At 51.9% G+C, this 11,958-nt stretch overlaps 1 protein-coding gene across 2 annotated transcripts in view; it reads right to left on the bottom strand.

The window, feature by feature from the left end:
* Positions 1–11,958, bottom strand: part of Cacna2d4 (calcium voltage-gated channel auxiliary subunit alpha2delta 4) — a 108,716-nt gene that overhangs the window by 8,414 nt on the left and 88,344 nt on the right. For both annotated transcript variants that reach the window (XM_028880504.2, XM_028880503.2), the window contains 3 exons: positions 5,987–6,048; positions 4,817–4,861; positions 4,570–4,632 (listed from right to left, as the gene is read on the bottom strand). In XM_028880504.2, the coding sequence (XP_028736337.1) occupies positions 4,570–4,632; positions 4,817–4,861; positions 5,987–6,048 (170 nt within the window). The remainder of the gene's footprint in view (positions 1–4,569; positions 4,633–4,816; positions 4,862–5,986; positions 6,049–11,958) is intronic.

The following is an 11,958-nucleotide window of genomic DNA, read 5'->3' on the forward strand; positions in this document are numbered from 1 at the left end:
TCCCTTCTCTGCATTGATGGCATTTGTCTTTCACCGCCTGGGCTCTGCCCTCTTTGGGCGTCTCTACCATCTTCACCCATCCCTTGCCCTTTCCCTAGATTTGTTGCCAAAATAATCCCAGACAGCTTGGTTTCCGGAAAGTGTTATGCAACCTCCCCACCTCCAAAATAACACGGGACCGTCTCTCCTCCCTTCATGATCTAATCAATCAATATCTGGGGGTGCCTGAAACTATTGCCCAGCACCCTCCAAGGCGGCTGGAGTTCTCGCTGCCCTGCGCTTGGATGATTCTGCTCAGTTGGGTAGCTTTGCTATTCCAGTGTCTCTGTGTGTATTTGTTTCTCTTCCATCACCAGGTAGCAAGATCCCTGCAGAGACTACTCTGCTCGTAGTTCACTGGAGGTGCGTGCGTGCGTGCGTGCGTGCGTGCGTGCGTGCGTGCGTGTGTGTGTGTGTGTGTGTGTGTGTGTGTGTGTGTGTGTTTAACCTGAAACTTATGCTCTTTAAGATAGGGAAACCGGAGCTGGGCAGTGGTGGCACACACCTTTAATCCCAGCACAGGCAGATCTCTGTGAGTTCCAGGCCAGCCTGGTCTACAGAGCGAGATCCAGGACAGGCACCAAAGCTACACAGAGAAACCCTGTCTGGGGGGGGGGCGGGGCAGGGGAGCCGGGTGCAGACCAGGGACTGTTGATCCAAATTCCTGTAAGCCAAACTTGCTCTCTTGCTCAATTGTAGGCTTATTCATCACCAGCTCTGCTGAGCCCTGCCTGGTTCTGAGGTGGGAGGTCTGACTGTAAGGAAGCACACTTTGGAAAATACTTCTGCCTCTGCAAATGAAACTCCATGTCCTAGAACATGTCACTCAGCAGGAAATGTCCACTGCCCTTCTTTTAGTGAGGCAGCTTGGCTGCAAAAATGGTAGCCATGTGCTTCACAAAAGACTACACTTCCCAGAAACCCTTGTATTGAGGGCTGGCCAATGAAATGGAGCAAAACCCAGATGAGGCCTTCTGGGAATCTGCTTAAAGTGAGAGGACTATGTTGGGGGCACCCAAACACCACTGTTGCCCTCCTGTTTGGGAAGTGGACTAGAAGGCAACAGTTCCCCTTGCTCTGGTGCCACCATGAGGATGGGGACACCTGGTGCCTCCAGGAAGTCATACTAAGCCCAGGCTGCTTTGATCTATGAGATAACTTGTGCTTTGCTTAAGCCAATGCAACAGGGACAACATACTTCCTAACAGATACAGCTACTGTTGGATTTTTGTCCAAATGAGTTAGTGCCTCAGACTGAAATTCTGGACCTGCAAAGGGAAGGTTCCAATGTGGATTTGGGGTCCTTCGTCACTTCAGGACCCAGATTTTAACATGTGGCTACATGAGGAACAGAGCTGGCAAGGGGCTTCCCAAGGCACCGTCCACCTTGATTATCTGCACATAGCACAGTCAACATGCTGCAGAGCTCCGGAACAGCCAAAGGCCCAGGGTTGCCTGCATTGAGTGTAGTCAAGGTCCTATGAGATCTGCCCTGAGCCTGGAGTCCAGGGGATGGCTTAGGCAGGAAAGAATTTAGAGGTGAGTTGATTCCCGCTGTGGGATGGTTGCCCCAGGGCAGGGCTAACTTTGCTGCTGTGTGGCTACTCCTCAAATACCCATCCAGGTGCTCCTATCTGTGTGTTCAAACTGGTCTGAGTCCCAGGCCTGTGGGTCTGGCGGCCTCACTACCCAGCACAGCTCAGCTTACAGCTTGTCCCAGGCATGTGCAGATGAGGGAAGAGATACTGAGCCCCGTGAAGGAGCTTCAACTCCAGTCTTGACATGACTCCCAGAGCTAATCCAGGGGTTCAGTACTCCTTATCCTTGGCCTCCGAAGATCTGCAGGATTGGCTGTAATTCTATGAGACCCAGCCAGGTGCAGCAGAGGCAGTTAACTGTTTTGAGTAGGGACAGAGAAACCTGGACAGGGTTTGAAGGACTCAGGATGGTGACCAGGTGGTAGGGACTTGTACCCCACCCCAGACAAAGCTGGTCTGAGTTCACCAACCTCGTGTGTGTGTGTGTGTGTGTGTGTTTGGGGGCATGTCTTGGGGCTGGCAGAAGCCTCTAGAGCAGTGGTTCTCAACTTTCCTAATGATTCAGCCATTTGATACAGTTCTTCCTGTTATGGTGACCCCCAACCACAAAATTATTTTCATTGCTATTTCATAATCGAAATTTTGTTACTGTTATGAATCATAATGTAAATATCTGTGTTTTCTGATCATCTTAGATGACCCCTGAGAAAGGATTGTTCGACTCCCCAAAGGGGTTGAGACCCACAGGTTGAGAACTGCTGTGCTAGAAGCTAGCTTTATTTATACTTTGTCTAATTTCATAAAGGATTTGGATCAGCTTGTAAGCCTATGCAAAGCATAAGATAATACAACACTTGAGAAAATGAAGGCACATAAGCTAACTACTTAAAATAGAGAATGAAAATGTATGTTGCATCCAATATAAATCTCAGAAGAAACGGACTGTTTCTGGGATGTCTTGGGATTATACTTCGTGAGCATGCGGGTGGGTATCCTCTGGGCAGAATGGGAGCAAATCAACCCAATGTGTTATCCAGGAGCCCTGGGGGCTCCTTCATGAGGTGGCCCTTTGCTGCGTGCCTCAGGTAGACTGGGCTGCGGGCCAAGATTGGCAAGCTGGGGATGAGAGCTCCGACCGGCCTGGTGGGGACTTGCGTGGGCTCTTGAGCAAAGAACGGCCCTTTTGTTTTCAAATGGTTAGGGGAAAAACCAGGAGGCCATTAATATTTCAAGCTCATGAACATTACATGAGATGTTCGGTATCCATAGCAGATCCTGTTGAAACGGTGCCTGCTCACTCGTGTGTCCTCTGTCTCAGCTCTTGCCCAGTCGCCATCAGAGACCACCAGCTCACAAGGCTGATGCTCCAGAATGCTCTCTGCCTTGCCGTAGGCTCCCTGACCCATATCCTGGCATACTTTGGACCTGTCTGTAATCTTATCTCGATTGACTAAACCACCTGGCTCCCCCGCCACTCCTTATGCTCATGGCCACCTTCAGACCCTTGAGCTACCCCACAGGAGACCCACAGACAGTCATGGTCATGTGGCAGTGGGACTAAGGTCTGAGTGACTGAGACACTGTTGTCCTTAGGCCTCTTCAGCCATAGGGCCAACGTTTGTTTTCATCCATATTCTGACAGAATGGACTGTCTCTGTGTGAAGAAGGGCATGGGAGGAAAAGAAAAAGTGGGAAAAGGGAGGAGGCAGGCAGAACCCGAGGCCCAGATGCCAGGACTAATGATTGGTCAGAGTTTGGGCAGCGTCCTGACCACAGCCCAAGCCTTTCCAGTAGGAGGAAACAGTGAGATCTGCTTTTCCGTCTCAGCTCTTGCTGCATGTGAAGCGGGCTATTCAAGAACTGTCCCCGGGGAGGCAGCCCCATCCATGGTCCTTTGGTTCCCTTCTCTCCCGATTCTATCTGTGCCCAGACTCCTGATGCCTTGGCCTACTTCCTGACATGTTCTGACAGTTTCCACGGACCCTCAGCCTTGGACGAGGCTACAGTATGGCTTTGGGGGCAGAGACTACCTTGGCCAGGGCTCTGGTCAGCGTCAGCTCTGCCCCTGCAGCTCTGCCAATATCCAGGCACCTGCAGCTTCCAGCTTGGGGTTGAGCCCTGACATCAGGTGACCCAGCCTGTGGTTTTCAGGAGGAGACAACTGAGGCCCAGGTCTTGGAAGCTGCTAGACAAATTGAACATACGCCTTCTGATGAAGTTCCTCTTGGAGGTTATTCAGGGCTGTGGGCTTGTGTCAAAGAACTGGTTCAGGTGTCTATGTTCAAGTTTGGCCCAGGGTTGAACAGGCTTCTTTTAAAAAGTGTAATTTAAAGTATAATTCCTGGCTAATTTTAGGGTCTGATTTGTGGCTGAGCGGATATAAAATTACCACCGTGGCTTCCTCTTCTGTCTGAGTAGGTGCTTGGGGGGAAGGCAGCCTGCTGGGTAAAGGAAAGAAGGATTGCTCCCATGCCCCTGCTAGCCTGTTGGCACCCTGACTTGGGGACGACAGTAGAATTTTCCTCAGGGAGTCCCAGAAAGGAGAGGCGCAGAGGGGTGGGAAAGTCCCCCTGGGTACCACGATGGAAGAGAGGGATGGGAGGATGGGTAGAGGAGGGCAGGACACAGGCAGCAGGGGTGTTGAGGGCTCCAAAGTCCCTCCTGGCCGTGGGGGGAGGGGGCAGGCCACATGGTGGCAGTGTTCTTCCTGAGCAGGGTTCTTATTGAGTGCCTCCCCACCACGTGTGACTGGCACTTCCTCTCACCACGTCTCAGAGAGGTCAGCTTAGTCACAGGTACCAGGGATCCGCACTTGTCATCTTGCCCTGTGATTTGGATTGAGGATCCAATCCAACTCCTTTTTTTTTCGACCCCGATTGGCTCCATAGTGGGACGGAGGCCCTAGCTTTTGGCCTGTTTGGCTGATGTAGCTGCTAAGGGTCTTGGCTTCCTCCTGCCCTCTTCTCTAAGTTCTGCCTCTTCAGTCACCTACCTCCTGAGGTCTCTCTGAGATCAGAACGAAGCCGTTGTTGTCTATGACGAAGCAGTCCAGATCCTGGGGGAGAGGCCGGGACAGGAGGTCACAGCTGGCTCCAGCCCTCCTGCTCATCCAAACAGCTGAGGGGGGATGAGCCCCGCAGGCAGGGTCAGGGAGGGGACATTTGGAGAGAAGGAAGTAGTCCACAGGGGGACGCAGGACACGGACCTCCCACCTGTGAGCTCCTTCAGGAGTAACTTACAGTGTCCTCGCAGCTCTCCGGGCATGGCCCCTCTCCAGTGCCGCACTGGAAGCAAGAGGAGACACTGTGAACGGTGTGTGCCTTCGTGGGTGCAAGTGCATGTGTGTCTGTGTGTGCCCGTGTGTACCATCCTGTGTGTGTGTATCTATATGTATTCAGTGTGTATGTGTTAAAGGTAGGTTTGTGTGTAGTGTGTATGTGGACTGTTTGGACACATTTTTATGTGTGGTATACATGTGGTATGTATATTGTGTGTGCATGTGTGTATCTGTATATGTGCGTATCTGTATATGTGTTATGAAGAGTGTGTTGTATGTGGATAGATGTGGACTGTGTCTTGTACGTGGGAGGTCTGTCTGTGATGTGTGTGTGTGTGTGTGTGTGTGTGTGTGTGTGTGTATGTGTGTGTATACACTGTGTGGTGTATTTGTGAAGTGCCTATTGTATGTGGAGAATCTGCCTGTAGTAAATGGAGTATATGTACCTGGAGTATGTGAAGACAGGCATGTACACACACGTAGGTATGTCTTAGCGGGCAGGGCACTGAGCAGCAGGCTGTGCTCTTCTGAGGAGGAACACAGGCCACTTGTCACATGTCCTCGGGCTTTCATATGGTAAGTGGGTTCTTATTGGTCCCCTTCACCTCTGTGGCCTTTCTGTTTTCACTGTGCAACTTCCTGTGCTCCAGGTAGGGACCTGGCAGCCTGGAGTGAAGGAGTAGAGGGGACTTTTCCCTGTGACCATGAGTCAGGCTAGAAGGACATGCAGAGGACAGTGAAGGCTCCTGGAGTGTGTGCATGTGCGCGTGCGTGCGTGCGTGTTTGTGCGCACACGGTGTGCAGATGATAGGGACAGGGTAAGTTCTCGGGAGCCTGGACAGCCAACAGGGCCTGGGCCTCATGGGGAGGGGCCAAGTGAAGTGCTGCTTTATTCTGTACCAGGCGAGGCCAGGGTGGGTTGGGGACAACAACAGTGTCCCTGTTTTACCTTTTGTCCAGGATCTGACCAAGCACTGGAGTAGGAGGGGGAGAGAGAGGCCCAATGTGCAGGGTCCAGAGAAGGTCAGGGAAGGCAGAAACAGAGTGGAGGTGTCTCCTGTGGACTGATGGGCCAGGCTGTGGGGACAGTCCTTCCCTATGGATGGCCCTCTGCTGGGCCCCCATTGCCTACCTGCTTCATGGCTGCCCAGAACTGGCGCTGGAGGTAGTCCACTTGCATCTGGATGCCCACAGCTGTGGAGAGCAGGAAGGAGGAAGGGCAAGATGAAGATTTGGGGACGGGGGAAACAGTGAGAGAAGAAAATAATAGAGTCCACTTAAAGAGAGGAAGCTTCTCAACAGGGCCTCTGGGGAGAGAGGCATGGGCGGGCGGGAATGGTGGAGCCTCAGTCATTGGCAAGGGGGATCTGGGGCCTCTGGGAGCAGGAGTCTGGTTGGAGAAGGGCATCCAGGCCAGTGGATTCCCTCTGTGGGAAAAGCAAGACCAAGAGACCCGAGAAGGGGAAAGCTCTAAGGCCAGAGAACCATGAGGATGGCTTCCTGTCTGGTGGGGGGGGGGGGCGCTCAAGGCAGCCTAGCTGTGTGTCTCTTCTCCCGTGACCCAGGTGAAGAAAGAGGCTGAGGAGAACATCGTTTGTACAAAGATCATGGGAGCAGAAGTGGCAGATTTGGGAGTCCGGAAACTCGCAGGCCTCGTGGCCCTCAGACCTGGTGTAACAACACCTACACTAGGCACAGTCCCAGTAGGCACACAGGGAGAAAGCAGAGAGTTGCTGAAGGCCGAGCCATAACCAGACCAGCCAAGTTTGCTAGGCCGTTTCCTGGAGACCAGGAATGCCGTCAGTGCACAAATGCTTCTCTTTTGATGTCGCCCAACACAAGCGCCATCTGCCTCTTTGATTCCCAAATAGGTCTGGAGAACCCAAGGGGGCACTCACATACTAAGAGAAATCTGGGACAAAGAGCGACAGGAGAACTTGGGGCCAAAGAATAGAAAGAAAAGGCAGGCTATGCTGAACAGAAAGAGAGTCTCCAAAGTAGGCCAACTTCTTAGTGTCCAGAATAATATTAAAGGCATTTTGGGGGCTTTGGGTGAGTTAGGCACCTTTACAGGCATAGGGGTGTTTAATCCTTCCTAGACTGGCACTAGCCTCATTTAGACTTCATGGGCGGAGGGAACAGAGCCGAGCAGAGGTTCCATGGCTCAGCTAAGTTGCCAGCCAGGAAGTAACAAACCTCGTTTCGGTCTGGGGCCCTGAGCCTCTAAGGCATAGCTCTGAGCTGTTCCCTCTGTGTCTGGATGGGAGATCTGGCAGGCAAAATGACCTGCAGCATGTCAGCAGGCCTCTCATACTGAGCGCAGGGAAGCTCACGGTTCTCAGACATTATGTCACCTGCCTAAGAAAGTCTAAAGTCACTTGATGCCCATCTCGATTCTGAGTGTACCCTGTGGCTCTTCCAGGATGCACTTGTGCCCCAGTATGGCACAAGGGTGTAGGCCTGTATCTTTACTTTACTTTTCTTTTTCTTTTTTTAAAGATTTATTTATTATGCATACAGTGTTCTGTTTGCATGTATCCCTGCAGGCCAGAAGAGGGCACCAGATCTCATTACAGATGGTTGTGAGCCACCATGTGGTTGTTGGGAATTGAACTCAGGACCTCTGGAAGAACAGCCAGTGTTCTTAACCTCTGAGCCATCTCTCCAGCCCTGACCTGCATCACAGGTGGATCTCTGTGAGTTCCAGGCCAGCCTGGTCTACAGAGTGAGTTCCAGGAAAGGCACAAAACTACACAGAGAAACCCTGTCTCCAAAAACCAAAAACCAACCCCCTCCAAAAAAAGATGGTGGGAAGCCATCCTGGTATGAGCCTGGGGAGGCTTGATGGGGAAAGAAATCAGGGAATAGTCGCGCCAGCAGAGTTCCAGCCAGTGCAGCTGTATCACTGGATTTTCCAGGGCCACAGCCCGGATCTGGCTTACTTCAGCAATGAGCTGAGATCGGCATTGCCACTAAGCTGCAGACCCAGATTTTTTAGTGTTTCTCATTTTGAAACAGGGTTTTGTTGAGTTGCCCAGGCTAGTCTTGAACTTGTGGAGCTTCTGAATAAGCCTGCACCATTGTTGAGGCTCAGGGGACAGGAGAGGCAAGAGCTGGATTCTAGACCAGAGCCTCCGGAAGGGTAGCTGAAAGTCACTGCAGAGTTTCTCACCCAGGAGGCAGGCTAGGGTTGGGAACCTGTATTTCTCATGGAACACATGATGTTGTAGCAGGTTCTGGGAGACCCTAGCCCAAAGCCTTTCCACATAGATGAGTTTTATAAGATGATGGGGATGTCCCACACCTGCCGTGTCCCAAACTGTAGCCATTAACCACCATGGATGCTGGAGACTCCGTGTGTGGCTCTTGGGATTGAGCCTGGATTTTTAGTATTATTTTATCTTAGTGTAAATGTGATTAGGCCCATGCAGTTGGCAGCTTCCAGGCTGGACAGTACAGTTATACAGCTAATCCATGTTTGCAGTTAAAACAACAACATCCAAGGCCCTACAAGGCCTCTCCTTTCTCTCACAGTCTTGGGATTTCTGAGGTGGGACTGAGGAGCCTCTGTGATAGGGACAGCTGGGCTTGAAGGCCCAGGTGGCTGAAAGGGGTAGGTGAGGGTGGGGGGCAGGTAGATCCGTGAGAAACACAGACATACCATGCTATGCCATCCCAAGTGGGCAAATGCTCTGTCTCAGCCAGTGTGGTGCTCCTCATCTCCCACTTCCTTCTCTGAGGGTGCAGGGGCTCCCATTTTACTCTCCTCCCTTTTTCATTGAGGTTTACCCTAGGAGCTCACCGCACACAGATTTTCTTCACCGGCAGAAACAGGCCTGAACTCTGCTTCTAAGCATTATCGGGGGCAGTGGTGCTGATGCTGAGGAGAGCCCACTCCTTGGGATGTAAGGAAGCTTATTCGACTTCATCCCTGGCTCCAGTGGTCAAAGGGTCCCAGATTGTTTCCAGAATGGGACTCTACCTCTCTCTTTTGTGTCTCAGGGTGTGTCCCACGGACTCACGCACTTTCCAATCTGGAGGAGGCTCTGTGACTCTAATATGGGAAGTCTGGAGAAGGTAGGTTTGATTCTGCCTCCGTGAAAGTCAGGCTTCAGGACTTATTGGGTGGAAGTGAGGGCTTGGCAAAGGGCAGGCTGGTGGTGGGTCCACCACAAAGCCAGCTGTTTATCCTTTGCCGAGTTTGGTATATCCCAGTAGCTTCCTGAGCCACTGGGTCACGGTGAGCAACCAAAAGCATTTCCACATGTTCAGAAGCTGACCCCACTCTCTGCCCGAAGCCTGATCTAAAGGTTTGAAGTCTGCACCTAAAGGCTTAGTCTTCCCCATGGCTGCTACTTCTCTTTGCCCACCTACGTTCTGAAGACCTTGGTCCCAGGACACCATGCAGAAATTAGTATATACACTGCTTATTTCTGCTGTGACCATTGTGGCCAAGCCAATGTTCTCCTGCCCTGTGGCTTTAGGGTCCCAGCTTCCCACTCTGGCCTTTCTATGATCCGTTCTCCATATGACCACAGCCATCTCCCAGAATGTCCAAACCCATCACTTCTTGTCCCCCATCCCACCTTCCTGTCCCCCATACTGCACACCCATGAGGCAGCCTTGCTGGTGTTTTTGGTTTCAGCCTGAGTCACTGTCTTCCTCAACAGGGTCAGCTCCTTCCTACTCCAGGACATTCTCATCAATTGTCTCTTTCTGGAATGCTCTTACCTAGAACTCTGTATAACTGGTGGTATAATCAGATCTCAGCTCCTTCTAATCAACTCAACCTCATCACCTGGCAGAGACTTCCTTGCTCTCCCCGATGAAGCATCTCCCCTCCTCCTCCCCCTCCTCCTCTCCCTCCTCCTCCTCGTTTTCTCTCTTACTGCTGTTTTATTTTCTAAGTGACATGATTTGTTTATCTCACCCCATGGAGTGGGGTTCACAGAGGGCAAGCGGGCTGAGCTCTGATTCTTAGATCTAGAGTCGCACTGTCACATAACAGGGTTCGAGAAATGTTTCTTAGTACGTTTATGTCAGCACTTGACTGGGGGGCAAATTTATGGGGGATCTCACTTCCCTGACTGCAAAGGTTCAGACCTTCCCAGAGCCCCCCTTCCCCTGTGGAGCTCCAATTCATCGCTCACACTGACCTGTCAACTTAGAGATTTATCCGTGTGCCCCAAGTAACTTAGCAATCCACTGGGGAATGAGAGATTTAAGTGAGAAACAAAGTGAATCCTCCTTCTGACAAGAAGGGCAAGATGCTGATACAGAAGTGGGAAGGGAGTGGGGGTGGGGGTTGAGAGGGCGGGGGTGGGGGGGGAGAAGGAGGGAGGGTGGGACACAGATCGTCTTCAGTAATTGAGCTGCCCGGCCAGTGACTCAAACTCCCATACTCCCAGGCTTTAATCCTGACACGGCACATTCACAGAGAGAGCTCAGCCTTCAGACCTGGTATCCCTGTTCTGCTGGGGTGGGGTGGGGTGGACTCTAGGGATTCACCAGAGTGCCTGGGAGGACCATCTCCCTGAGTCACCTCCTGCTACCTGCTGTGCGGCTGCTGCGGCTGCCTAGGACTTTTGATGAGGAGAAACAGGCAAGGCCAGGGTAGGAAGGCTTCCTGAGTGGCTTCCCTGGGGGTAATTAAGAGATCTTCCCTTATGGTTGGGTCTGATGGGTCCCTGTTTTCTACCTTGACCTTAGTTTGTGAGGGACCTGCCGTGGAGAAAGGATAAATCCCAGACCTCTTTCCACCTGCCATAGTTTACCTGGGTCCTTCCCCTGTTCTCATCCTCGCTGTCCCAGGCTGCTCCCTGCCTTCCCCTCCTGCTATCTCTCCACAGGAATCTTGTGTTTCCTCCAAGACCCCAGTGCTTTACTGTCCTCAGCTGGTCCTATAGCCTAACAGAGCACCCCAGTAAGACCACAGGCAGCTGGAGCCTTAGCAGGACATACATCCTTGCTCTGCGGTTCATCTGAGTCACCAGGGATGACAAAACAACACACACACACACACACACCACAAGCACAGACACACACACACACATACCACAAGTAGACACACCCACACATATACCACAGGCACAGACACACATATACCACAAGCACATACACACACAGACACAGACACACACACACACCAGAAGTAGACACAGACACACACACATATACCACAAGCACAGACAGACAGACACACACACATATATCACAGTCACAGACACAGACACCCCCTCACACACACACCACAAGCACAAACACAGACACAGACACAGACACACACACACACACACACACACACACACACACACTCCCTCTGGAGCACCATCCTTTCTCTGCTGGCCTCTGCACCTGTGATGATCCTTCTTGGCTTGTGACTAGATGAACAGAGACGGTGCTGGAGGGACCTGATTTCTGCAGCCTGAGCTGTGGATCTGACAGGTACTTAGTGAGCACCAGGGGCAGAGGATTCCAGGGCTGGAGGCACCTGCAGAGCTCAATCCACCTGCTCATTCTTTAAGGCAAGAACTCAGCAAGGCTCCAGGTTACCAGCTAGTTAGCAAAAGTATAGACAACTAACAAGAGGGCCTAGAGCTGTGGGGGATAGGGAGAGGGTAAGATCAGTTACCCTCAAATAGCTCACAATACAAGACAGAAAGCTACCACACAAATTTCTCTGTGAATAGACCAGAGAAAACATCCCTACAGAGGGGATGTTAGGGTGTTGGTGTTAATTTTACGTGTGTGTGTGTATGTGTGTGTGTGTGTGTTTGTGTGTGTGTGTTTGTGTGTGCATCCTTCCCAAGGACGACCTGTAGGAGCCTGCTGTCTCTACCGTGTGGGCTCTGGGGGGGTCAACCCCAGGCCATTAGGCTTGATGGCAAATGCTGTAACCTGCTGGTAGAGCCGTCTTGCCATCCTGGAGCTGTGTTTTTAGGTCGGGGTAGATCACTGTGGGCAGAGAGCACCGGGCTCCTGAAGGGCCTGTTTTCCTGAGACGGGAGGTGGGAGTGTGTTCAGGCAGTGGCAGGTTACCTTGTTGGGAGGATAGGCGCAGGGGACTTCAGAGTAGATGGGGACTCCTCTCAGCACTAGTGGATG

The sequence above is a fragment of the Peromyscus leucopus genome, chromosome 3, assembly GCF_004664715.2.
Source record: "Peromyscus leucopus breed LL Stock chromosome 3, UCI_PerLeu_2.1, whole genome shotgun sequence".
Lineage (NCBI taxonomy): Eukaryota > Metazoa > Chordata > Mammalia > Rodentia > Cricetidae > Peromyscus > Peromyscus leucopus.